Below are 26,317 nucleotides of genomic sequence, written 5' to 3'. Positions count from 1 at the left end.
TTTTGTGTTCTTACGGTGTCTTACTGTCCTTGATGGGGACTGCCAGTTTGGATTTAAGTACAGTGGTGGACTCAGCAAATGTAGTTAATGCTAAGCATGCAAATAACACTGTGCAGGACCTGTGTAGCTCGGTGCTACAGCGGTATATATGTGGCCAACTGCTTTGTCTGATCTAGGAGCTGAATTTACAAATATCATTGTGTCTTTGACATTAAGGAGGCTGTGGAGGAATCTTCGCACAATTATCTGGCTAGCATTTCAAATCTGAAAAACAGTATAGCTATGAACCAGGTGGTGGTGTAGTACTTAATGAAATGTTGCAGAGCAGAGGTCCCTGTGCACTGACCAAATACACCTAGGTACAGGTGCTAGCTTTGTCTTTTTTGTTAAACAAGCAAGGTTGGAACTGACTTTGAGTCTTACTGATCAGGTAAGGCAGAAAGAGTAAGACTAGATTCCCATGTCAGTTGAGTACTTGTTTAATTTTCCATTCTGATGCTTTTGTTCGTAGGAAATCAGTTCTATTCTGAAGGAGCTCAGGAGAGTTCAAAAACAGCTTGAAGGTTGGTTATTTAAAATGTTTTTCTCACTCAAATACCAGTAAGTTGCACAAAATAATGTGGCTTGATGTGCCTATAAATGCTGGGAAAGGATGCAGAAGTTTAGTTTATTAGCAGAGTGCTCTCTGATGAGTGCATATGGAATGAACAGTAGATTTATCTTGTGCTGCCAATTTTGAAGAAAATTGTTGACTTTTAGAGTGTGGAAGTTGTTGCTGTGGAAATGCTTTGTGGGAATTAGCATATTCCTATACGATTAACTGACAAAAGTCTGTTCTGCTGAAACAATATTTAGCAGCTCATTCAGCCAATAGGCTCTGCTATGCTTTTTGGACTTGAATTTTGCACATAGAGCTCTGTGTGACACAAAAAGCAAGACAAGCTTGTGCATCATCTAGAAGCTTGATAAAGACGTACAAAAACATAGAGGTGATATTTTGGGCTCCTACTAAAAACATGCCATTTGGCTACTGTAGATTGTCTTTTCCAATTTAACCAGAAAGCTGAACGTTCTCACAGCTTCAGTTTGGGAGAGGTTTTGCTTGTTAAAGCTGCTTAGGCCTGAAGCTACTAATGAGGAAAATACCATGATTAAAATCAATGCAGGTACTGCCTAGAGTTCTACTGCCTTCAAAATGAAGGCACCAACTTTCTGTTTAGAAACTGCTGAGTGCTGCTAATAAGTCTGTGTATGTTTTGTTGTTTTGTTTTTTTTACTTCCTTCCCCCAGTCATAAACGCTATCATTGACCCTACTGGAAACTTGGATGTAGTTGCCAGTAACAAAGCATCTGCTGCTGCTAAACAATCTACAGCCACTAAAGTCAGGACTGCTAACAATACTGGGTCAACACTGGAGACTTTGTCCACAGCACAGATGAGAAACTACACACAGAAATCGAACTGTGGGTCTTCTAGCTTACAAGATTCGAATTTCATTCCAGATGGAGAGAAGTATGTGATCTGATAGAATATTTTGTATTGTTATCATATTGTAATCTATTGTTGCATTAGTATTGTGTATGAGTGGTTTGTGGACAGTTTGTGTGGAGCAGTTGTTTAGATTGCTAACACGTTGCACAAAAAGATAATCTATGCTGTGAGGGTGGATGGAAGGTCTGTGTATGCCTTTTAAACAAGACTAACACTGTGGAGCAGCACATATTCAGCATAGAGGCAAACTGATTTTTGGAAAATTACTCACTACTTCTTCCAGTGTGCCATAAGAAAACAGGCTTTGCACATGCTCCATCCAATACTGTCAAAGATAAAGTGTTGCATTGACCTGTTCATCATTTTTCAGTTGTAATGAGGCGCAATTTTAAAAACCTTTTTTTTTGGTACTATATTCTATATTTGCTTTGGTTTTGTTTTTCTTTTAAGTGTAAAAGTGAAGCATAACAACTTTGTTGGAATCAATGTGAAAATCCAACAGAATGATCGTGCAATATCATGGGTTTGTATTTGAAACTCTTAGTACAGTTGTGTAAAAAGCCATAAAAAGGCAACCACAGTGAAGTTGTGCATCTTTTTCAGTCCAAGACCCAAAACAGAACAGAATGAACTATTTTTTTTTTTTTGCTCTACAGAAAGTATAAAAGTTAATGCTGATATGAATGTAAAGACTACTAATACAATTACTATTTTTGATGGTGTTTCAGGCCCAATGTTTGGGGTAGGTACAAAAAGTCAGATTTTACAGTTTAGCTTGCCAAATTTTCATGACTTTGCTACAAATGCTGTCTTTAAGCTGCTATTTGGTTTTGGTTGTTTTGTTGGAGGTTTGGTTTTTTTCCCCCTTTACATATACAACCTTTTACAATGAGCTACAAATGCTCTTGGCTGAGCCAAAGACTAAAATATTGTGATTAGGTAATTGCTAATAAAAACATCTGTTCCAATGGCTCATGCAATAAACTTAATTACACAGTTGCTGTAAACTAGTGTTCACTTGACAGCGCTGAAAAAATGATGGCTTAAAATGTAGCTTCACCTTTTATGGATAGTTCTGTTATGAATCTTTTTCAATGCGAAAGTGCTTGAAGACCATCATTCTGTGGTATTCTTCAGATACTGTTAAACAGTGTCAGGCACTTGGTACGTTTGCCATTTTTTGTCTGCATTTTGGTTTTGGTTTGTTATAATCCTACAAACACTAAGGGTTATGCACAGTTGCACTGAGCAATTTCTTGTTTAAAACCAGTTGTTTTCTTATATTCTGTCTTTCTGCTAAAGTGCAAAACACTTAAGCAATTTTTGTGGCTTGAAGAACTAAGTTTTTGGGTTTTGAGGGGGCCTCTTCCAGATGGGTTTGCTCCCAGTTTTTTCAGTCTTGTATCAATTCCTTTTTAATTCTTCCTGATCAATAAAAAGTAATTGAGTAAAGAAGTTCTTTTGTAGCTGACGAGGATACATTTACTGGGAAATGTGAGCAGATGAGTTCCACTTTGCCCTCATACAGTGTGTAGTTTAACCAGTGAAAATGGTTTCCCAAACTTGACTGCTTCTTGTGTGCTGACTTTATATTTTGGGGGTGGGTAGTGGATTCTTTAGTTAGCTTCAGTAGTTACCTGAGCTTTTCTGCTAGAATGTTGTAACAGGGGGAACCTGTTAAAATAATTTAAATAAATAGGGATGCTCACAAAGTGTTTAATCTTACTAGCCAAGATCGTGATGGCTTTCCTGGTGATGCCAGTGGGAGCTGTCTATCAATTCAGCAGAAACAGGATCAGTCCCAGAGTGGGAGTATGCCAACAGGCCATTAGTTTCTTCAAGTGTGCAAGATGCTGGCTGATAAACATAAGTGCAAATATCCTTCCAAGATTTCCAGTAGGTATAAGACTCATCAGCTTGTATGGAGATGCTCTTCCATGAAGAAGTCTGCTGGATTTCATGTAGATGAATGCAGAATAAAAAAGAATTTGCCCTTGATGTTCTTCTGCCTGTAATATATGCACTATCTGAATGTGTTCATTCCGTTGTTTATTCTGATCTGTCTTTTCTTGAAGTACCTATGTCCTTGATGAGTATCATAAGTGGTGGTATTGTGTCTGACATATAAGACACCATTTTTAAGGTTCTTCTGGGTTAGGGTTTGAACCAACCAGATGCTACCTCAACTCACTAGGAGTTGAAGGACCTTCACTGATAAGGTATTGTTAGTTTCAGTTTTGCTGTAGAGACAAGTGAGTTGCGCAGACATCTGACGTATTATTTGATAACTGTGTTTATACCTCTTCATGGTTATGCTCTAGTGGATTTTATTTCTCTAAACAGAGGTCCTATCATGTACTTTCACTTGAAAATTGCTTTTTTCTTCTTTCATCCATGAATACATTAGGGATGAATTTTATTCCTTGGTTGCTCTGTTCTGAACTCAGGAGAGATTCCACAGACACCTAGCATCAATTAACCCACAAAATATGGTACCTCTTCAAGTGACTAATAAAGATGCAACAGTTGGTGTCTGTTTATAATTTGGAAATGTGTGTGTGAAGGGGGTGGAGGATGCACAGCTTGATTTGTTTTATTTGTGACTCAGCTAAACTTTAAAATGCTTCTGTGTCCTGACATGACATTCCTTGGATCTCTGCATTTAAAACAGTTTTGCGAGTTAATGATGAAATGAAACTTTTTCTTGTATTCACTGCTTCAGAAGTACACCCCATTTGCACTTGCCTGTTCCAGACAAGCCAAAGAGCTGGCCACCTGACTAACTCCTTCATTGATTGTTCATTATTACAAGCAGTACTGTATGCGATCATTAAAACATGCCTCTGGGTGACTCCACTAGAAGTGGTGTATCTAGGTGGCCCAGGATCAGTGTGTTAAATACCTGTTGGCTTCTGTGAGGTATGGATGGGCCTTGTGTTGAGGTTGTTAGTGGTGACAGTGGTCTGTGGGTCACTTTCATACCATATTGCTTTCATGTGTTTTGTATCTGACTAAAAAAATGTAATGAAGGATGGGATTCTCAAAGTCCTGGGGAAAGCAAATGCTCAGGTCCATTTGGGTTTCCATACTATTTGGGTGCCTGATGCCATGCACACCTTTCAAAATCCCAGCCTCAGCTCTTCCATTATACTTGAAAACCATGTTCTCAGTCTGATGCTTTCAAATGTAAAAACCTGTTACTCTGTTCTGATAGCGTGAATGTAAATTCCTGTGAGAATGTGTATGAGCTTTGGGGGCAAGGACCTAAATGTATCTACAATGACATCATGTTGTGGTCGTGCTCCTGGAGAAACGGAACGCCTGCATCACCTTTGAGTATTTCAGTAAAGGTACAACTAGTGGAATGTTTACATACAGCCTACTGAAACAAAAAAAAAGAGGAGAGAAAAGAAAGATAAAGTGTATAGTATTTAAGTGCAAAATCTGGCTAGTTTTTTGCTTGTTTTGCAGATCACACTAGCTATTTTTGAAGTTCTGTAAATGTGTATAACTTTTGCAAAGGCCAGACAGAACTACCTGTTCACTTTCAATGTGCCCCGTGCTTAATTGTGCCTATTTCACTCTCTGCTGTTGTTATGCTGCTGATTCTGCTGTTCTGAACTGTTCACTGGATCATTCCATTTGCATGCAACACAAATGCAAGCTGAGCTGTCTGAGAGTAAAGCTGAAACACATTTGTATAACTTGAATCAATGACTTTCTCTTTTCCACACCCTCTTGAAATGCTGTGTATATTTTTGATTTGTTTCTCCTGCCCAAATTGTTTTCCTCTTTTGTTTTCTTTTTGAATGGTAATTTATTTTTGTTCGGATTATAGGCAGTATCTGTACATTTTGTTTCAAAGTGATGTTGTGGACATCTTTAAAAGACAAATTGTTATTTTATATAATTTTATCGTAAAATTGCTCTAATAAATCATTCTTTTATCATGTGACAAAGATTCTGGATTTTGTGTGTTTTTGGGGGTGTGTTTGGACTAGATTTTTCAACTGCCTGTTTACACTGGTGCTAAGTACAGCATACTGAAAGAGCTGTCAGTAACTGAAGGCTCACAGTGCAAGTGGGTCTGTCCTGGTGACACCTATGGCTGGGTCAGATCTCTGTCCAAGAGTCCAGGAGTTCCCTTTCCCCTGTACTTACAGGTTGAAGTCCCCATCACCCAAAGGTGGTCTTCTGAGTATAGTAGGGTGATACTTGATTTAATTTTTAGTGCTGTTGTATTTCATTGCCATGTGTCATGGGTTCAGCCGTGGCAGTCATTTTTCTCCTTCTTGTAGCTGGTGCAGTGCTGTGTTTTGACTTCTGGGCTGGGAACAGTTGCTTGATAGCAAGTATGTTTTGAGGGTGTTTTTGTTCAGGGCCTTTTCTGAGCACGTGCTCCAGCCAGGTGGAGGAGGGGAGGCCGGGAGGAAGGAGAGACAGGACACCTGACCCAGGCTAGCCAATGAGGTATTCCATACCATAGCACCTGATGCCCAGGATGCAACTGGGAGAGAGAGAGCTGGAGGGGTGGAGTGCTGGAGAAAAATGGAGGAGGGAGCACGCGGTGCTCGGCCGGGCAGGGTGGAGTGAGTTATGGGTCGGTGGCTGGTGGGGTGTTGTATTCTCTTCACTTGTTATTGGCTTTATTATTTGTAGTGGTAATGGCAGTGGTTATTTGTGTTATGCCTTAGCAATTAAACCGTTCTTATCTCAACCGGTGGGGGCTACATTCTTTGGATTTTCCTTCCTAACTCTCCGGGAGTTGGGGGACTTGGTTTAAACCACGACACCATGATTAACAGTGGTAGCTAAATCCTGCCTGGATATGATAATTCCCCAACATTATTAGACTCTCTCTCTTGCTTTCATCCTATATATACTTTTACATGTATATATGAGTTTATGTGTCAGTGGAATTCTGATTTTTCTCTTCATTCCATCACTGTCCTCTCTCCCTTCTGCTGTTCTGTCTGACCTTCCTGGTACTTTTGAAATAACATTAATTCCTTCTTCCCCTTTGCAGAGCCTTCAGGTACCTGCAACATCCCCCATCCTTCTCAGTGCTGTTTGGGACACTGCCTCCATGTTCTCTGCATTAGCACACCTTCTAGAGGCCATGTGTAGCTGATAAAACTATTGCATTGTTTGCCAGCAATAACTAAAACATGCACAGACACACAAAAATTCTGCCTCTCAGAAAGCTTGCTTAAGCTTACTTTGTGTATACTGTGTCTGCGGAGGGGGTTTTCTGTGTTCTCTCACATTCAGGACTAGTCACACACTATATTACCTTTCCACAGGCTTCCCCAGCCACACTGAGTGGTATTTGAGTTAGGATGCTATGTGAAGTGCCCTTTTGAAATCAATAGTGCATCCACTTCATTGACTTTTAATGGACTGAATAAATATAAAAGGTAGTGGAACTGTGTCCAAAACTGCTCTCTGGCACAATTTAAAAAACAAACGGCAAAAATGCATCTTCCTACTGAGTGTCCAGTTGCAGTCCTGCCTGGCTTTTCGACGTCTTCATCTGCTCTGGGAAATAGAGACAGGTTTTCCACGTGTGTATGGAAGGGAACACCAGAAAGAATTGCCTTAAGTAGGGTTTGCAGAATCCTTCCTTGAAGCAAAACATTGGTGAGACAGGTTCTCATGATATTCTGTGAAGATTTACCACTAGACCCTCCTCTACTGTGTCTTACCTGTGGAAAAGCAAAGCTTGTGATACCCTCTGCCCTCACCTATTTGTGGTGCAATGGGGTTGGTGTGGGGCCACAGTGGGAGTTTTGGCTGGGGTGGTGGGTTGCTTTCCTTAGCAGGGGCACAAGCATTTGGATGCAGTCCTGCAGAGGCTTGGAGCACCTGTGCATAGGAGCACACCTGATGCAGTTATCTAGAAAAGCTACTTGGGTCTCCTGGTGATGTGGGCTGAGCAAGGAAAGCCAAGAAAATTGACCCTAAGAAACTAGCACTCACTAGGGCTCTACCCTGCTTAAGCTTTCTTTCCCTCTTCTGAACAGAAATCCCTGGAAATACTGTACTGGCCAAAAGAACTGGTGCCAGAAAAGATTTGTTCAACAGTAACACTTCTGCTTCCGTCTACATCCAACTCAACAGGAACCACAGGCAGTAATAAAAAGAACCCAAAGCCATAATGTGGCATCCACATGGGGACATGTTGTAGACAAGATCCAGAGACAGAGGTGGACCTGTGGCTTTAGTACAGTGGTAGCCATGTACATATATATATATATATATATATATAGCAGGTCACTTCTTTGATGGTATGTTTCTCCCAGGGAATGGATCTCCCCCCAGCTGCTGATTGTTGGGCAGGCTGGCAGACGGTGGATGACCGCAAGAGAGAAGGTAACACACCTTGACCACAGGCAAAGCAACCTCTGTAAGCAACAAAACTGTTCTTCAGGAGGTGAGGATCAGGCATCAGGCCAGTGGTTTCCTGGGTGGCCAGATACTTTGCAAATTGGAGTGTAATTTTTGTAGTGCAAAGCCAGATACATTCAAGGCAGACAGCACAGAAGATGCTTTTCCTAATACCTGCACCAGGAAAAGCAACCTATGACTGGAGGGCAAGTGCCAGACAAGAAGAGTGACAAGACTGAGAAGCAAAAGCCTCTCTGCAACCACTTGAGCTATGAAAATCACAGATTTTTTTTTAATAATTTTTTTTCTGAAACAAAATACATTTTAAGGATGAGCAAAATCATTCCAAATAAGTGTTAAATATTTCAGGTTAAATGTTTCAAGGCCATGGTTAGATACCTTAGTGAATTTATTGTCTTTTTTAAAAAAGTGGAAATTGAGGAAATATTTAAAAATATTTCCAAACAAAAGCATCATAATTTTCTCTAGGCTTGTCAGCTGAATCACTTCCCAGTTCTTGGCCTGAAATTACTTCCCCCCAGCTCATTTGAGTATACAATCTTTTGGCACAAATTACACATAGAGCATTTTTCTTTTTAACTGCTCCTGCCCCCCGTCCCTCTGTAACTGTTGGTGCTTGGAGCCCAGCCACCCAGTCCTCGTGAAATGGAAAATGTAAATTTGTAGTAATGGCTGCAGTGGTAGCAACGTTTTTGTCTATTATTAGCTCTTGGAGATGAGAACGTGTTAAACTGGCAGTCTCTTCTTAGCAAACCTCCCACACAGGCATTAAAAGATCTTCCACTGTATCTTTTAACACGCTCAGTCTAACAAGCTGGAGTCCAAGCATGCTCCTTAGAGGGTGTAAGTTAATCACAGTGACATCCAGTCATACAGTGAGAGATGTATTTACTCCCTGTGTGGGGTGGTGGCAAGGCAGCCAGAGCAACTGGTTGAAGGAGCCTTGCCTGAGAGATAGGGAAGTGGAGGAATAAAAAAGGTTTCTTCTTTACCCTGAAACTTGCCAGTCTTTTTTTCTGTCCTCTCTCCAGTTGCATGGGTTGGTCAAATAAATCATATTCTCCCCACAAACGTTCTTCCATCCTTAAACCCTCAAAGCTACAACACTGCTAGCAGGATCAGAAATGCCTCATTGATGTTGGGCTGGTAAATGAAATCAGATAAGCAGAAGGAAACCAGGGTTTTGCAGGCTGGAGAGGAGGAGGGAACATGATGAGATTAATCAGTGCTGTAAGTGGTTAGAGAGCTGCCAAGGAGGAAGAGAAATACAGGTCCTTTTTCTGGAAGCTGCTCTTCCCATTGATGTAACCCAGCCTCTCCTAGTTTGAACTAAACTGATGGTACTGAAGCAATCAAGGATAAGTCCTGAACTTCATATAAATGTTCTACTGCTTGTGTGGTACGAGCCTGAACTCGCTGCATCAGTGGGAGCTTTTGTGATTTATGTCAGCATAGTGCATGCCAGGATTTCATTCCTATGCATAAACAGAGCAACAAGGGTTGTTGTTAAGCTTCCTGACATGAGGCATTTAGCTGCAATATTCAGTTTGGATGTTCTGCCTCTGAAGCCAGTGGAGGGACAGGGACACTTCCCAGAGGTGATCTGAGCCTTCAGCATGGTGGCTCACTGGAATTGCTTTTTTATTCCTGCCTGCAGAGGAAGCCTTGGTGAAGCAGGATCCTGCCTTCAGCTTTCTGGTAACTGGAGTCTAAAGGGATGGCAGGAGCCTCTGCCTTGTTTTTAAGCTCTTTTTTAATAGAGATTTGTGATGGCCCCAGTGATAGGTGATCTGTGCACAGCAGTAAATTCAGGATAGAGGTGGCTGGTCAGACAGGCATCCTGCTCCACCATCTTCTTTTGTTCCACTTTTGACATTTGAGTTACTGCTTGTGTTTTCAAAGGATCATACAACGGTTTGCGTTGAAGAGACTTTAAAGATCCTCTAGGTCTGCACCCTCTGCCTTAGTGTTCTTTGGCTCCTTTTTCCCTCTTTTTAAAAATGGCGGGTTTAATCCCAAGGGAAGCAGAGGATTCATGACACATTCAGCTTCCAGAGAAAGGCCTCTTTCTACCAGACCTGACTTATCCTCTGGCTCCTTTTAGCTTTTCCATCTTAAGCAGCTTAATAGAAAGTATGATAGAGCCTTGTGAGCATTAGTAGTCCTCAGGTATCTCTCCATTTTTTCTCCCCCTTAGAGCAGCCTTCCTCAGGTACTGGACTAGGGAACTGCACCCTTTGGTTCAATAGGGACTGCCTGGAGAATTAACAGCAGCATTGTCGTATTGGGTTGTATTGGCTGAAGTGCAGCCTTTGGATTTTTACTGAAGACATAATTCTTAGAAACTGCCTCAAACTCAACATTGTATTTAACTTCCCCCTCAGCAATGTCACTACAAATTCCAAACACCATTGGTTTAAGACAAAAGCTGTATTATTGTTTCAGCAGAGGTAGTTTGCTCCCTTATGTTTGTCCAAGGATGACCGGGTAGGAGAGTGCTTGCAAGAGGAACTGGGTAGGAAGATGGGTTTGCAGGATTGGTTTGTCTATTTGTTTAAAATCAAGCTTCTGGTGGTCTAAGAATGAAGTATTGAGAACAGTGCTATGTCTGGGATGCAAAATGCACCGAAGCTGAGCAGTGCTTTCAACCAGTGTCTTCTATTGCTGATCTAGACTGATCTTAGATCACTGGGGGCAGTGGGAGCTTAGCCATTCAACCAAGTTTGGACCAGGTCACAAAGTTACATCAGAGAGGTGAAGATCAGGACCTGGAGCTTAAGAACTGGATCACAACAACTAGATGATTAGATGAAAAACCTCACTTGGAGCATTATGTGCAGTTCTGGTGTCATCAACATAAAAAGGACATGGAACAGTTGGAACAAGTCCAGAGGAGGGCCAAGATGATGATCAGGGGACTGGAGCACCTCCTGTATGAAGACAGGCTGAGAAAGTTGGGACCTCATAGCAGCCTTCCAGTATCTGAGGGGGGGGTTATAAGGATGCTGGGGAGGGACTCTTCTTTAGGGACTGTAGTGACAGGACAAGGGGCAATGGGTTCAAACTTAAACAGCAGAGGTTTAGATTGGATATAAGGAAGAAATTCTTTCCTGTTAGGGTGGTGAGGCACTGGAATGGGTTGCCCAGGGAGGTTGTGAATGCCCCACCCACGGCGGTGTTCAAGGCCAGGTTGGACAGAGCCTTGGGTGACATGGTTTAGTGTGAGGTGTCCCTGCCCATGGCAGGGGGGCTGGAATTAGATGATCTGAAGGTTCCTTCCAACCGTAACTATTATGAGTCTGTAATAACTTGGGACTCTCAATTGTCAGTGCCTGTTATGAAACTCTGTGTTTAAGAGGAAGTATCTGCAGCAGGAAGAGGAAAACCCAGAAGAACCCTGAATAAATCTGCTGGTGAAAAGCATGTGCACTGCTTCTTGTAAGCAGAGTTGGAGTAACATTGGACTGCAGTAGGAGATCTGCACAGAAAGAAGTCTTGCAGGATGGTAAGTACATTTGCCGTCATCTTCAGAGTACTGGAGGTTCATCTGAGAGCACTTTGTTCATCTGAGGAGCTTCAAACAGCTTCTTGGGGATGGTTTTGTGTAATGAAAAGTCTCATCCTTGTGTTTGAAATCCAAAATGTGAAACAGGTTGATGCTGATGGAGAAAAGAAGTACCAAAAGTTTTTTAGGGAGCATGGAGAAAACAGCTTTAATATTATAAACAAGTCTCCTGTGTGCACTCAGCAGATTGTGGTATTAGCTTGTGTTCCAGTTTGTGAAGGAACACTAAGCAATACTTGTATTTATTGCTCTTGGATAAACTTTAGTCATTGAAATTGGCAGCCGGTAAAGCTCTAAAAACTTTGAGGAAGCTGCAGTTAATTACTGACCAGCTACAATATTATTCTTAAGCATTTTGGTTGAGTCTGTGCTGGTTTCTTTCTTGAAAGTTAAACTTCCTATTTTAGTGCAGCTCTCATGACTTCTGTAAGGCAGCTGGGAATCTAACCCATTAGCAGTCAAAGACACCAAGAAGCACCTTGACCTAAATGGTACATGATTCTGTGATTATGGCACATATGAGATCTGTTCGCTTTCATATTTTTATGAGAACTGCTGCTTTTTGAAGCCATTTTGTAACTGTTGCTGGAAAAGAGAACCGAAACAAGTTGTTTCTCAGAAGCTCCTTCCTTCTGAAGCCATCAAATGGCTGTAAATGCCCTTGCAGCTGTAGTTCTTTAACAAGATACTGCTTGGGTCACTTCATTGTACTATGGGGAGCACTTTAGCTTTGGGGGCCAGAGGGACAAGGTGACACCTCTCAGGTTCTGCTTCTGTGATGAGAACTGGTGGGGACAGCTGCTGCCAAAGCTGTGGAGTGTGACCTGCAACCTCACTGGGTGCTCCTGGCCAAGGCTGAAGGGCTGCTGCTGCTGTTTTTCAGCTGCCTTTCTCCTCCTCCTTTAAAATCCCTTTGCCTCAGTTTCCTTCAAACTCCTCAGCATCTTCTCTCTTGCTCTTTCTTCCTTTTCTTCCCACTAAATTTTCTAGGTTGGTATTTGACCGCTTCCTCTCAAAATGGGGGAATGATGTGTGTTGCTGTCACACAGCTTTCTCTGCTTGGTGTGTGTTATATTCCCCCTCTCTGCTTGGCCTGTAAGCTCTTGAGGGTAAGACACTACCTCTTTGTGCTGTGCTTAAAACATGAGCTGGGATTTCAGGGGCATGGGGACCTGATATGCACCAGGTAAAGGCCCGCTGTCTGTCAGTGCTGGCAGCAGCTCAGCTCCTGCAGGGCTGGAAGGGTAGGTATTTCACTGCCAGCATTTATAACTATTTCTAGTGTAAAAGCTTGCATCTGAATCTGGGGGCAACAAAAGAAGTGCTAGTGAAAAGTGTGAGTAAAACTGCCTTAGAAAGAAGGTACCACTGTGGTGACTACAGCTGATAACAACAACAAGCAGGCTCTGGAACAGAAACTTAGCATTCACCTCTGCAGCTTTAGCATACTTTTTAACATGATTGTTCATACCTTTGCTTTTTTCTCTCTTATTTCCTCTTAACTTTCTTATTCTCCCTTGCCTACTCTTTTACCTTGGGTCCTCTCTTTCCAAGTCCCTGTCTGTGTTCCCCAAGTCATTGTTTCAGACCCACGTCCCTTGTCTCCCAAGATATCCTCCACCTCTTTGGTTCAATCATACTAGTTTTTGTGAGTTAGGTCCCATAAGAAGCCTTTGGGGCTATGTCACTGCAGTGTCCAACTCCTGCTTGTTCCATGTGATCACAGCATCTGTACGGAAAGGTGGAGTAGGCAGGAGCTGGATGCACCATGGCCATGTGTGGCAATACTGCCTTATGTATGAGCCCATCCAATTCAGGTGACAATAGCTGTGAACATAGGGCAAGATGGATGGGACAAACCTGGCAGTATCCTTCCTACCTAAAACTTGTTTGAGTGTGGCCACCCCCCACATATGCTCTGTTGCCACAGAGCAACTGCATATCTGATACCATGACAGCATGTTTACCTTTCTGGCTACAAATGCCCAGTGGCTCAGGGATAGGAAGTGGTGGATTGGGACTGGGCAGGTGGTGATATCATCTGTTAGCACTTTTTGAAGTCTATCATATCCCAGGATTTGCTTCTTGCTTCTAAGCATGAAAAATGTCCAAGTCTAGTGTGAGGTGTCCCTGCCCATGACAGGGGGGTTGGAACTAGATGATCTTAAGGTTCTCTCCAACCCTAACCTTTCTGTGAAACTGTGGTTCTAAATGATAGCTGACTCGTATGGGGTAAATTCACCTCTGCTGATGCAGGGATAATTCGTGATATATTGGGCATGTGTGGGGTTCTTGGTTTGACCTTTTGAGAAGGCAAAGTAGGCAAGTGGCCACCTACCCCTTGCCTACTAACTGCTTTGAGTTTTGCCATATTTTGGTACTTTGTTTTGCAATTACCTCTGTTGGTGATAACACAAGATTGGAGCAATATTGTCTGAGGAGAAAAAGAAGTTAACTTATTTTCTAGGGTCACAGTTGCAACAGGGGTGAAGACAAGTTTCTATTTTGGGCTGGTCCCTATCTCCTTAACAATGTCCCTTCTGGATGGGGTGCTGGCATTGCAGAGAACTCACAGGCATAAGGAGCTTAATGGAGTCACACACAGGATGACATTGATATTGTATCCTACCACTCACAGCTCCTACACTTAATTATTGCTTGTTGGCAAATATTTTAGCTTGCAACAGGACAAAAGTGGGTGTTGAAGGATAACTTGGAGAGGCAGCAATGCAGTTCTTTACACATTTTTCGCTGAAGTGATTTTAGTGTGTAGACAGCACCAGGAAAAAAGCACAGGGACCTGTCTCTCCCTCTCCCTTCGGAATCTGTTAATGTCACTCAAGACCCATAACACAGTGAGGATGTTGCACAGATCTGTACTTAAATCTGAGAGTGCTGTATTAAGCAATGGCAGTAACCTTCATTTTTAGTCTGTAACTGTCTTTTTACAAATGTTGCCATAAAGCTTTATTTTTCCCCTTGCATACATTTTTGTTTTTCAGATTGTGAAAAAAGCATTAAAAACATCCCTGATGTTTAATGAGGCCTCCAACATGAAATTAAGTGTGAACAATCAAAAAGACGTCAAAACGGTAATTATTGGGAAACACTACATTTGCTTACAAGAGCTGAGATTACACTGGCATTTCTGAAAAGATGTAACAGATTAAGAGGAATGATTTTATTGCCCATTTTAGAAATACATATAGGTTTCAATCTTATTTGTAAACAAGTGAGTGACACAGCAGCCCTCATTGATTTATCCAGTAGACTGATCAAACCTTGCCGAGAGGGCGTAATGTAGAATCTAATCCTGCAGCCCTGGCTCTGGACGGTGTTTTATGGATTTCCTTATTTTGATTTTTGTGGAGTTTTTGTTGAACACCCATTTGTCTTGTGCTAAAATAAAGCCAATAAATGTCAAATCAATCACAACGTTCTGGAAAAAAACCCAAGTTTTTTGGTATGTTGGCACAGGAAAAATTAAAGCAAAGCTAAAATCTCAGTCCTCACATAACCCAACCCCTCTGTAGCTTGTGATCCACATTTTCAGTGGTGTATCTAAGGGTGCTGTCTGCCAGTAGCTGAAAGTAGAACTACTATTCAAAGATTGTGAGTTACATGTAACAGGTAGTCATCCATTAGCTGGTGTATCAGTGACTTGGTGATCACTTATATCTTATCCTATTTGTATTCTGTTCTAGTTTCAAATCTTAGGGGCAATTTTGTTACTTGGTCTTGTTGTCTTGGCTGTTTACTTCATGAAAGTGGAAAGCACAGTTGATCCTAGCAGAGAAAAAGCAGTTGTCAATATTTACAAAGAGATGGAGGAGAAAGAAGAGCTCTATGGAGGTCTCCCAGGAGACACAATAATTGAAGAGGACACCAATGGATCAAATGATTCCTGCAGGTAAGCCAGGCTTGATGGCACATGGAGAAGTAATCACCCACTGGAACAATAGTTACAGTGCTGACAGTATCAGCATGGCTTTTGTTCTCTTCCCATTGTATAATAAGTGATAAAGTACCACTAATTTGGGAAGAGTGAGGGGTTGTTTAGGCATTGGGTAATTAGTAGTTGCCTGTTATGAGGTGCAGTAGAGGCAGTATGAATACTCTAGGACTGGTCCTATGCTTGTATGTTCAGCACACCTCTGTTGCATCTCCACCATCTTCAGACATCCTCCGTTTGCGGCAGTGATCAGAACAGCTACTGATAAGCCATTGTGCTGGATTTGGGATCATGTTGTATGATATATGCTTGGCTATAAAGACTGGGCATAGAGAGTAGTCCCAGCTTGTTTGTCCAGCTCTGCTTGTTTGTGTTTGAGGTTGATGTCCAAAATGGCCAGCTGTATGGCTTGAGAGCTTTCCTGCTTAGTTTCCTGCTTGGGTGACAGTCACTTTCTTCACAACATGCAACTGTCATTGCAGCTTTGAACTGGTGGAAAATGTTCCTTATGACTTAGCTTTTGAGATAAACAGCACTGCAGCCAAACCCCTGTACAAAGCCTGGATGAGACTCCTTGATATAGCCCAGGAAAAAATTTATGTGGCTTCTTACTATTGGTCTCTTGCTGGGAAGGATATCAACGTCAATGATTCATCTTCCAAGCAGGTAGGAGCAAATCAATGACAAGCACATTTACAGTTGTATGTACATGTGGTAGATGGCAGATTGACTGTGAGGCCTGTCTTCCAGATGCTTCCAGCAAGCCCAGAAAGTTTTTCCATGCTGGTCTAAAGCACCACACCAACTTCCTTCCTCTGGGCAAGTTAGACCCCATCTGTTTTCTCTGAATATTTCTGTGCCATGTTTTAAGAGCAACCGGACAGAGGCCAGCCTCAAAACCACACTCTCTCACCCTGCAGATGGTCAGCCTGCCGTAGGGGCAGCCAGTGGCATGGCCAGAGAGCCTGCAGGATCCGTATACACAAGTGAACATGCCAATTCCCACTGGCTAGCTGGAACAGTCAGGAAACAAAGTCTGCTGGACTTCTACATGCTTCAGAGGCTCCTTGTCCCCTGTGTACAGGCACAGCATCTGCATCCACCCATTTTGCAGATGTTCCTGAACCATGCCATTGGGCAGCCATTTAGGACATTCATTCCTCTCCTGGGCATACTGTGCAGCCAGGCTTCCTGCAGGGCCTCTCTGGCTCCACTGCCAAAAATAAATGAGAGAGGCCATGGCACAGGCTCACCTTGCTGCTGTCCATTGTCTGTAAGTGTCCCTTGGCTCTATTCCGGCCTGTGGCAGCTGTCAGCCTCCTAGGCAATCCTGAGCAGGGTCTGGGGGACTATTCTGAAAAGCAGAAGGGACAAGGCCACCCTATTTCAGGTAGGTGTGGAGTTTAACCATGTGTCAGGAATTGTGCTGTTTGCTGACAGGCCAGGCACTGGCCTGTTTATTACAGTAGGCCAGACCTCTGCCTCTGCCCTGGCACATCTTCCTTGGCCTCATGGGCTCTCTGGGATTGTCTTCCTCCCCAGATGGTTCTGGTGATGTAAGATGACTCATTTCCTCTACAGAAAAAGAAGGGAAAGTGACAGATGTAAGGCTGAACACTGTCTCTGCTAAAGGGACAGCTCAGTGTAGGGCAGCCTCTGTTATTTTATCCTTGGGGAGAACTGATGCAGTGTATCTGTTGAGCATCAGCATCCAAAAGTTGATCTTCTCTGGGGTATTCACCTTTGAAGTCTTGGATATTTGTGGTTGTATTTTTAAGCCTTATCTCTAATAGCATTAAACAACAGAACATAAGCTTTGATTTACATTGGATCAGAATCTTTGCTCCACTTTTTCTCTCCTCGAAGCAATCCTAAAATAGATGAAATTTCTGACCTTTCTTGTGTTGGGCTTCTTCAAACAAAGCATCCATTAGTAACACTGTACTTGCATATATCTTATTAGATGTTCTATAACAAAATATAAAGAAAAGCAATGTATCATGCAGGGTGAAGATATTCTGAAGAGATTTGAGAGACTACTTGCAGAGAATGTCTCTGTGTATATTGCAGCAAGCATTCCAACTCTGGCAACTAATTCAACTGACCTTGAACTTTTAGAGGAAAAAGGTAATTATTCAGTGATGCACTCAGAACTTCTGCATTGCAATAGGGCAACTGAGACAAACTGGTCTCCAGGGCCTATTCTGGCCTGGTGCTTATGTGGGTTCACAGGACAAGTGCTATGTGTTCACTAGTTCACGATTTTTGTGTATGTTGTCATGCCCTTAAGGATTTTCTGAAATTTCACATTTTGCATATTTTTGCAAGTTACTGTATCCCCAGGAATGAGCACTTGTGAATTTTGGCAGTTATTAGTGGCTGTAAGTATGAGATACCCAGACATGTCCTGCTATGACAGGAGCAGTATAAATTACCATCTCCAGCTGTATCTAAACTCTTTTTGCCTCTCCCCACTTTTCTTCAGGGGCTCATGTAAAGAAGGTTGATTTTGGACATCTGGCAGGAGGAGTGTTGCACAGTAAATTCTGGATTGTAGACATGAAACACATATACATCGGTAGTGCAAATATGGACTGGAGATCTTTATCTCAGGTCAGCTCTGCTTCAAAAAACTGGGGGAAAATTCACATCCTAGCACATAACAGAGGAACATCATGATGTAAAATACTGATTGAGTGGGAGAAACAAAGCAAAGAAACACTTGGAGGTGGCTCTTTCTGGGGCTGTGACACAGCTTGCTCTCTTTGTAGGTGAAAGAATTTGGTGCTGTGATATACAACTGCAGCTGCTTGGCCAAAGACCTCTGGAAAACATTTAGTACTTACTGGGATCTTGGACATCCTAATGCTACAATCCCATTCCCTTGGCCTCTTAATTATTCTACTCACATTAACATGCATCAGCCTCTGGAAGTAGAATTCAATGGAATCTTGACAAAAGCCTATTTTTCTGTAAGTATGTTTAAAAGTACCAGGATAGAGTGTGAACTATATATTTTAACATAGGCCAGAAAATTTTCTTTAGCAGTCCTCGGTTACTTGTGTTTCCGTTAGATACTAATTAATTCAACAGGTTTCTCTGGAACTGCTCAATGAATAAGGGCTGACTCAGCTTCATCCATCAGGTAGTATGGCAAGAATGGGGTGCAGGTCTTCTTTGGTCATATGTGGGCTCAATATATCGGTAAGTATCTGACCCATCAGGTCATGTAAGGCATAAGGAAAGATAGTGGTCCAGTTTAAGTGGTTCGTGCTATTGTAATGATAACTGAACAGATCTGAAATGACTCACAGAATCTGACGGAAAAAAGGATGAAATCACTGACATGTGTTTTCTTCTTTTCAGGCCTCCCCTCCAGTATTTTGTCCAGAAGGTCGTACCAATGACTTCTTTGCTATAACCAGTATTATCAGTGAGGCACAGAAATTTGTCTATGTGTCTGTTATGGAATATTTCCCTACCAGCCGTTTCATTCACCCAGAAAGGTACAATTTATATCTTGAGCAAATCAGTTGACTGCCCTTTTTAAAGGAAACAATATGCTATTCTGCTCCTTCTGCAACAGAAATATTCAGATTGGAGAGAACTGAGGCTTTGTTCTGTGCTCTTGACTGCCTCATGGACTGTGCAAATACTTATGCTACAGGAAGGATGGTATCCAGTACTGTCCATTGTGCTTCACTAGTGTTTTAAATCAGCCTGCTATGCTCTTCACACAGCAAGAAAACTGTGAAGTGACAGACTAGGGACAATCAGGATCCAACTCTCTTCATAACATAGCAGAGTAGCTTTAGGAATAGAGGAATGGGAACAGCAGAAAGATGCCTGACATCAGGCTTTTCAGGGAAAATATTCTTGTTCCCCTCTTCCACACGTGTTTCTTTCTGTTCTTTACTTCTGAAGACTCTTGACTTCTGGTTCTGCTGTCTGTTTGATGTACTTGACCCATAGTTTAAAGGGTGATTCTTAACTGTCCTTGCTGACCTCTGCAAGCTGAAACAGTCTCTAAAAGAAGCTTCTGGGCTTTTATTTTTGTCGTGGTTTAAACCAAATCCGCACAGCTCGTTCACTCACTCCCCCCCGTGCTCCCTCAACTCCCGGAGAGTTAGGAAGGAGAATCCAAAGAATGTAGCCCCCACGGGTTGAGATAAGCACAGTTTAATAGCTAAGGCACAACACAGATCATTACTGCCACTACTACTACAAATAATAATGATAAAGCCAATAACAAGTGAAGAGAATACAACACCTCACCAGCCACTGACCCATAACTCACCACACCCTGCCCGATCGAGCACCGACTGATACCTCCTCCAACCCCCCAGAGCTCCAGCCCTTCCGGGTCTCTCCCGGTTACATCCTGGGTATGACGAGCAATGGTATGGAATACCTCTTTGGCCAGCCTGGGTCAGGTGTCCTGTCTCTCCTTCCTCCCGGCTTCCCCTCCTCCCTGGCAGAGCATGAGCTCAGAAAAGGCCTTGGACAAACCAAACACCCAAGCAGTAACTCAAAACATACTTGCTATCAGCACCGTTCCCAGCCCAAAAGTCAAACACAGCACTGCACCAGCTACCAAGAAGGAGAAAAATGACTGCTGCTGCTGCTCAAACCAGGACAATTTCCCTTTTTTTTACAGTTCCATCTAAGGACATCCAAGTTTCTAAAGCATGCTGCATGCATGCCGCAGCTGCTCTCAAAAAGAAGGTGGTAGTGGTGATCTGGAGTGGTCAAGGTTGTGTGTAGTAGACCACTGCCTAAGGTCATAGCAGAATTGTGCATACTCTGTACATCAGCTCATATCTGAGTAACACAAAATATTAGTCAGTCATGGGGCAACCACTAAGACTCCAAATCCTCTTAGATATGCTTGAATTAGGATGTTTACATGCAACCAAGTGTCCTGAGTATTATCTGCTTATAACATTTATGAGTTTTCCAATCATTTAAATAATCTGACTGAGAAAGAAGCTCAGGCAAAATAATTATGTACAACATGGCTTGTAAGGAATAGGGTGAGCTCTAGCTTTCCTTTTAGCCAGAATTATACCACGCAGCTGGGCATGTGTTAGCAGGAAGGATAATAGATAGACACAGATAATTCCACTGTCTTTGAAATGAAATCTCAAAGACAAGGTTCCACTTGGAGGATACTTTTTATAAATCAAACAACTTCGAGGATTTTCAGTTTCTGTGTTGTACAGTTGAATTTCTGTGTTTCTCATCTCCTGCTATTAGCTAAGAATAGATTCACAGAAAGTCTTTTTTCCCCTTAGGAATGAGTGTGTTAATACTCCTCATTCTTCATCTGAAGCCTTAATCCACCATTTGTGACATCTAGGGCCTGATCAGATGCAAAAAAGTGTTTGAAAGGCCTAGGGAAAGCTGTTCAGGGCCTCGGGCTATCTCCACAGCAACCAGCTGTAGTGCAATGAATTGAGGCTGATTAGTTCAGGTTAGGTTCCTCCAGCAGCTGAGACAGAAGGAACAAAGCTGCTATCTTAATGCCTGAGTGTTAATCAACTCAAACCTGATATATTTTAAAAAAGGAAACTGTTGAAAAATAAGATTTCTAAATATGTATTTCTGAATTTTTCAGGATCTGCAAGACAACCTGACCCTGAAAGTACATGGCTAGTCTGCTGAGTGCCATAGAACAATGTGCAATGGAAAATTAGAGAACTCAGGGCTTTGTACATAAGGTCCAAGGAATAAGTTAGGCAAATTAATTAATAATTGCCCATGGGACTGAAAGCGAGTGCTGGACCTCTCTGTATGTGTCCTCCAATCTGTACTGAAGATGCTTGTTTTCCTCCATGCAGCACTTGTTAGGATCTACAGGATGAAAGTCCTGTACAGGCATTTGGAGTTACTAGTCTTGGGATGTACATTGTCCAGCACTTAGTGTTGTGTAGTTGGGTCAAGGATGTTCAAAATTTTCTCCTAAGCTACTATCAAAACAAGTGTCATGCAAATGGAGAACCCCGTGTTCATGAGAGCACAGCTATGTTCATTACCTCAAGGGCACATGGCATACTGAAGAGGACAAGGAGGGATAGGGAGGAATAGTGTTCATGACAAGTCCTGAAATAGCCATATTCTACAAAGTGGTTCTTAGGCTTTCCTCTGGGCTCTGCACTATCCTTTTTACTTCATGTTGTATGATTGGGCTTTACATTGGAGTTGTTATTGTTATTTTTAGTTTCCTAATGCAATGAGCGTGGTGGCACCATGCAGTGTGTGTAGCTATGTACATGTGTTTTACTAAGCTTTAAACTTCTTGATAATTTTCAACCTAATTTGGCAGAGACCAGAGGTCTCAAAATGCACTGTGAAAAGAGCTGGCTGTGTAGAAGGCAGAAATCTTACTTATACTTCCAGTGAAGGCACAAGTGTTCCTCTTACTAGGTAGCTGAGATACCACCTGTGCACAATGTTACTTGTATTCTCTGTTTCCTCTTGCAGCTTTCTACTGAGCTATTTCAAAACTGTCCCTTTTCCCACCCATCTACTTTTCTCTAGATATTGGCCAGCCATTGACAACGCTCTGAGACGTGCAGCTTTTGAATGCAGAGTACAAATTCGGCTTCTGGTCAGCTGCTGGACCCACTCTGACCCAGCCATGCTCTACTATTTGAGGTCCCTGCGTGCTCTCAACAATCCACATGCCCACATCAGTGTCAGCGTGGTATGATAAGAAACTTGATTTTGGAAAGACAAGCTGAGGATATAGGCCTCCCACTGACTTTCGAGTCTAAGCTGCCAGATGTGTGTGCAAGTACTAGGTTTTAGAGAAGCAGATTCTCATAGAATCATAGAATAGTTAGGGTTGGAAAGGACCTTAAGTTAAGATCATCCAGTTCCAATCCCCCTGCCATGGGCAGGGACATCTCACACTAAACCATGTCACCCAAGGCTCTGTCTAACCTGGCCTTGAACACCACCGTGGATGGAGCATTCACAACATCCTTGGGCAACCCATTCCAGTACCTCACCACCCTAACAGGAAAGAACTTCTTCCTTATATCCAATCTAAACTTCCGCTGTTTAAGTTTTAATCCATTGCCCCTTGTCCTGTCACTACAGTCCCTAATGAATAGTCCCTCCCCAATATCCTTACAGGTCCCCTTCAGATACTGGAAGGCTGCTATGAGGTCTCCATGCAGTCTTCTCCATGCTGAACAGCCCCAACTTTCTCAGCCTGTCTTCATACAGGAGGTGCTCCAGTCCTCTGATCATCCTCATGGCCCTCCTCTGGACTTGTTCTAATAGTTCCATGTCCTTCTTCTGTTGAGGACACCAGAACTGCACACAGTACTCCAAGTGAGGTCTCACGAGAGCAGAGTAGAGGGGCAGGATCACCTCCTTTAACCTGCTGGTCACGCTCCTTTTGAGGCAGCCCAGGATACGGTTGGCTTTCTGGGCTGTAAGCGCACACTGAAGCTGGCTCATGTTCATTTCTCATCGACCAACACCCCCAAGTCCTTCTCCGCAGGGCTGCTCTGAGTGTTTTCTCTGCCCAACCTGTAGCTGTGCCTGGGATTGCTCCAACCCAGGTGTAGGACCTTGCACTTGTCATGGTTAAGCTTCATGAGGTTGGTATCAGCCCACCTCACAAGCTTGTCAAGGTCCCTCTGAATGGGATTCCTTCCCTCCAGGGTCTCAATGGAACCACACAGCTTGGTGTCATCGGCAAACTTGCTGAGGGTGCACTCAATCCCACTATCCATGTCACCCACAAAGATGTTGAACAAGACCGGTCCCAACACCAGTCCCTGAGGGACACCACTCATTACTGGTCTCCAGCTGGACATTGAGCCATTGACCACAACTCTTTGCATGTGGCCATCCAGATGGTTCTTTATCCACCAAGTGGTCCATCTACCAAACTGATGTCTCTCCAATTTAGAGGCAAGGATGTTGTGTGGGACAGTGTCAAATGCTTTGCACAAGTCCAGATAGATGACATCAGCTGCTCTACCCCTCTTCATCAGTTCCATAGCCCCATCTTAGAAGGCCACCAAATTGGTCAGGCAGGATTTCCCCTTAGTGAAGCCATGCTGGCATTACAATGACTGTTTCAGGTCCTTGAGAAAATAAGGCCCAAGGGATAATCTTGAAGAAGCAGCTATTGCAGACTACTAGTGATATCAAGGGGTGTGCCTAACTGCAGCACTTGTGACAAGGGCTAATGGCTTTAAGCTGAAAGAGGATAGATCCAGATTAGATATTAGGAAGCAATTATTTACTATGAGAGTGGTGAGGCACTTGCACAGGCTGCCCAGAGAAGTTGTGGCTGCCCCATCCCTGGCAGTGTTCAAGGCTAGGCTGGATGGGGCTTTGAGCAACCTTGTCTCCTGGAAGGTGTCCCTGCCCATGACAGGGGTTTGGAACTGGATGATCTTTAAGGTCCCTTCCAACCCAAACCATTCGCTGATTATCCAGGCAGCAGCTTTGGCTGAGCACCATGACAGTGACAGTTTATATGACAACCTAGTGCTCTTTTCATAGAACTTTTCCTGTGCTAAGAATCTTGAACGGGTCTAATTACTGTCAGTTTTTTAATGACTGAGATCTCTGCTAACTGCCTAGACAAATGGACCTGTTTGTGAACACTAAGTATTACACACAGGCCATAGGCACTAGGCTGGAGTGCATCAAGTGGAGGGAGGTGGTATGGAAGCTCCCGACATGATGCAGTTACCATGACAGAGTGAAGTCACAGAACTAAGGTGGAATGCTTTTTACCAAAATGAAAAAACAAGCAAACAAACAAACAACAACCAAGAAAAGAGTTTGATAAGAGTTAACACAAAAAGTTCGGCATTATTGATGCCTGCAGTACCCCTTGTGTCTGTGATCAGCCCATTCTAGCACAAAATAAGAGCAGCAATCAGTGGTAAATGCAGATCTATTAAACAGCTGCCTAAAACTGCATTTAATTGTCTGCCCTGTAATGATAATAGCTGTGCCACTAATGGAACATTGTGAAGCAAACATTATCCTTATCTGATCTCAATTGCTTATCCAATTTTATGTATAGTGAAAATACTATTTGCTAGTTCTCTTGGATAAGAGTAAAATCTCTTTTATGGTACATTTAATAACAGTGGGTGGACTATTCTGTTTTTTCTGTACTATTCTAGTCTTTGTAAATATAGAAAATCTGCATTGTCCAATCATGCACTATGGTATTTCTATTTATATTTTTAATTTCTCTCTCTCCAGAAACTCTTCATTGTTCCAGTTATGAATCACACAAATATTCCTTATGGGAGAGTGAATCACAACAAATATATGGTCACTGATAAAGTAGCCTATATTGGTATGTATTCCATTACTCCAAACACTTACAGTATATTTAGATCTATAGGATTGAGACTGAGATAGGATGGGCTGCAATAGCAAAAAAGACCCCATTTTGCCATGTAAATCAGTCTGCCCTGGGTGAAGAAGTAGAGATGTGAAAGGGAGACAACAATGTAGGTCAGGTTCAGTAAGAGACTATTTCATATGACTGTGAACCGTTAAGAACAGAGCATGACAAGTCTGAGTTCACAGCTTGTGACAAGCACAGTAGGAATTTCACAGACTGTGTGCTCGTAATGATGCAGTGATAGCTGATGCTCTAGTATAAAACATCGTGCTTTAATAAAACTAAATTGCTGGGAGGAATTAATTCCACGCACTGTTTGTTGAACAGAACTCTAGGAAAGGAAATGAGAAAACAGTAATGTCAATTGCTGCTCAATTCCTGAAAGTCAGAATTATGTTTATTTTTTACTCTCTTATTAGGATCCCTCAAGAAAGGCAATGCAAAAGGGCTCTGTCATTTCAGTCAGCTCATCCTACAAGCAATGCAAACCAGCAAATAGCCTAATCTTCCAACAGGCTGAGCACTTGCAGCTCCAATTGCCTTTAATAGAACTTGTTTCTTACTGAATTGTCTTTTGAAGACAGATAAGCAGATAATTTGTTTTCATGGCTAAGCACCTTCTGGAATTGACGGTAGATTTTTCTAGCTAAGGCACATAGCAGGAGAAGTGCTAAGTGATAAAATGTGCATTTTTTTCCCACAGTATTTGATTTACTGAATTATGGTAGCTTTGGAGAAAGCCCTAGACAATGCCTGTGCTGGATTCCCAACTTTGCCTGATTTAAAAGCAGGCATTGCATGCTGAGCTCAGAGCAGCTCCCAAGGTTTTATTGATCAAGGGTCCAGTTTCTTCTCTTGTTTTTCTTTAACAAGATAATTCAGTCCATTAAGGATTTTTTTCTTTAAACACAGAAACCCATATCAAATGCTGACTTTCACCTCTCAATACCTCAGTGTAGCATTCTATTTGCATATTTGTAATAATTAGGTTTGTGCATCTCTGTCACAGGCTGTAAGGAACCAGAAGGTTATGAAGCCTCAGGGTTGCAGTTAGTACTCGCTTTCCAAAACCTGAGGTCTGGAATAAGAAGGAGGTGACCTCATTTCTGCTGCTCTATTGGTCCTAATGAGATTTGCAGATGTACAGCAAATCAGCAAAGCCAGGCAAATGTGGACTTAACAAGAACGGGGGTGAAACAGAACACTGGGAAATTAATGTTTTCTAATTAGATACTTTTTCATTACATAGGGACTTCGAATTGGTCAGAAGATTACTTCATTAGCACTGCTGGTGTGGGATTAATTATCAAACAGAATTCAACCAACCTGCAGAGAAGTCAACTGCCTATCCAGGAACAATTAAAACATCTTTTTGAGCGAGACTGGAATTCCAAATACGCAGTGAATCTGGAAGATGTGCAGGGACAGAAAGACTGTAACTGGAGAGGCAGGCCCTGAAGTGAATTGAAATACAAATTCAAAATAAAACGAAAAACCCCACATGAA

The 26,317-nt window shown here is 42.4% G+C and overlaps 2 protein-coding genes across 2 annotated transcripts in view; both read left to right on the top strand.

Annotated features, from left to right (window-relative positions):
- CEP170B (centrosomal protein 170B) overlaps positions 1-5,451 on the top strand; it is a 58,145-nt gene extending 52,694 nt beyond the window's left edge. The window contains exons 18-19 of the mRNA XM_034061675.1: positions 512-563; positions 1,291-5,451. Coding sequence (XP_033917566.1) covers positions 512-563; positions 1,291-1,526 — 288 coding nt within the window. The 3' untranslated portion in view covers positions 1,527-5,451. The remainder of the gene's footprint in view (positions 1-511; positions 564-1,290) is intronic.
- Positions 5,452-11,267: 5,816 nt separating this feature from the next.
- PLD4 (phospholipase D family member 4) lies at positions 11,268-26,317 on the top strand. The gene is made up of 11 exons (XM_005149670.4): positions 11,268-11,405; positions 14,468-14,557; positions 15,170-15,375; positions 15,900-16,083; positions 17,424-17,544; positions 17,903-18,030; positions 18,189-18,389; positions 18,784-18,923; positions 21,958-22,123; positions 24,664-24,760; positions 26,061-26,317. The coding sequence occupies exons 1-11, from the start codon at positions 11,403-11,405 to the stop codon at positions 26,267-26,269; spliced, it is 1,545 nt and encodes a 514-aa protein (XP_005149727.4). The 5' UTR covers positions 11,268-11,402; the 3' UTR covers positions 26,270-26,317.

The sequence above is a fragment of the Melopsittacus undulatus genome, chromosome 4 (assembly GCF_012275295.1).
Source record: "Melopsittacus undulatus isolate bMelUnd1 chromosome 4, bMelUnd1.mat.Z, whole genome shotgun sequence".
NCBI classification, from domain to species: Eukaryota; Metazoa; Chordata; class Aves; order Psittaciformes; family Psittaculidae; genus Melopsittacus; species Melopsittacus undulatus.
This window is presented reverse-complemented; position numbering and strand designations above follow the sequence as displayed.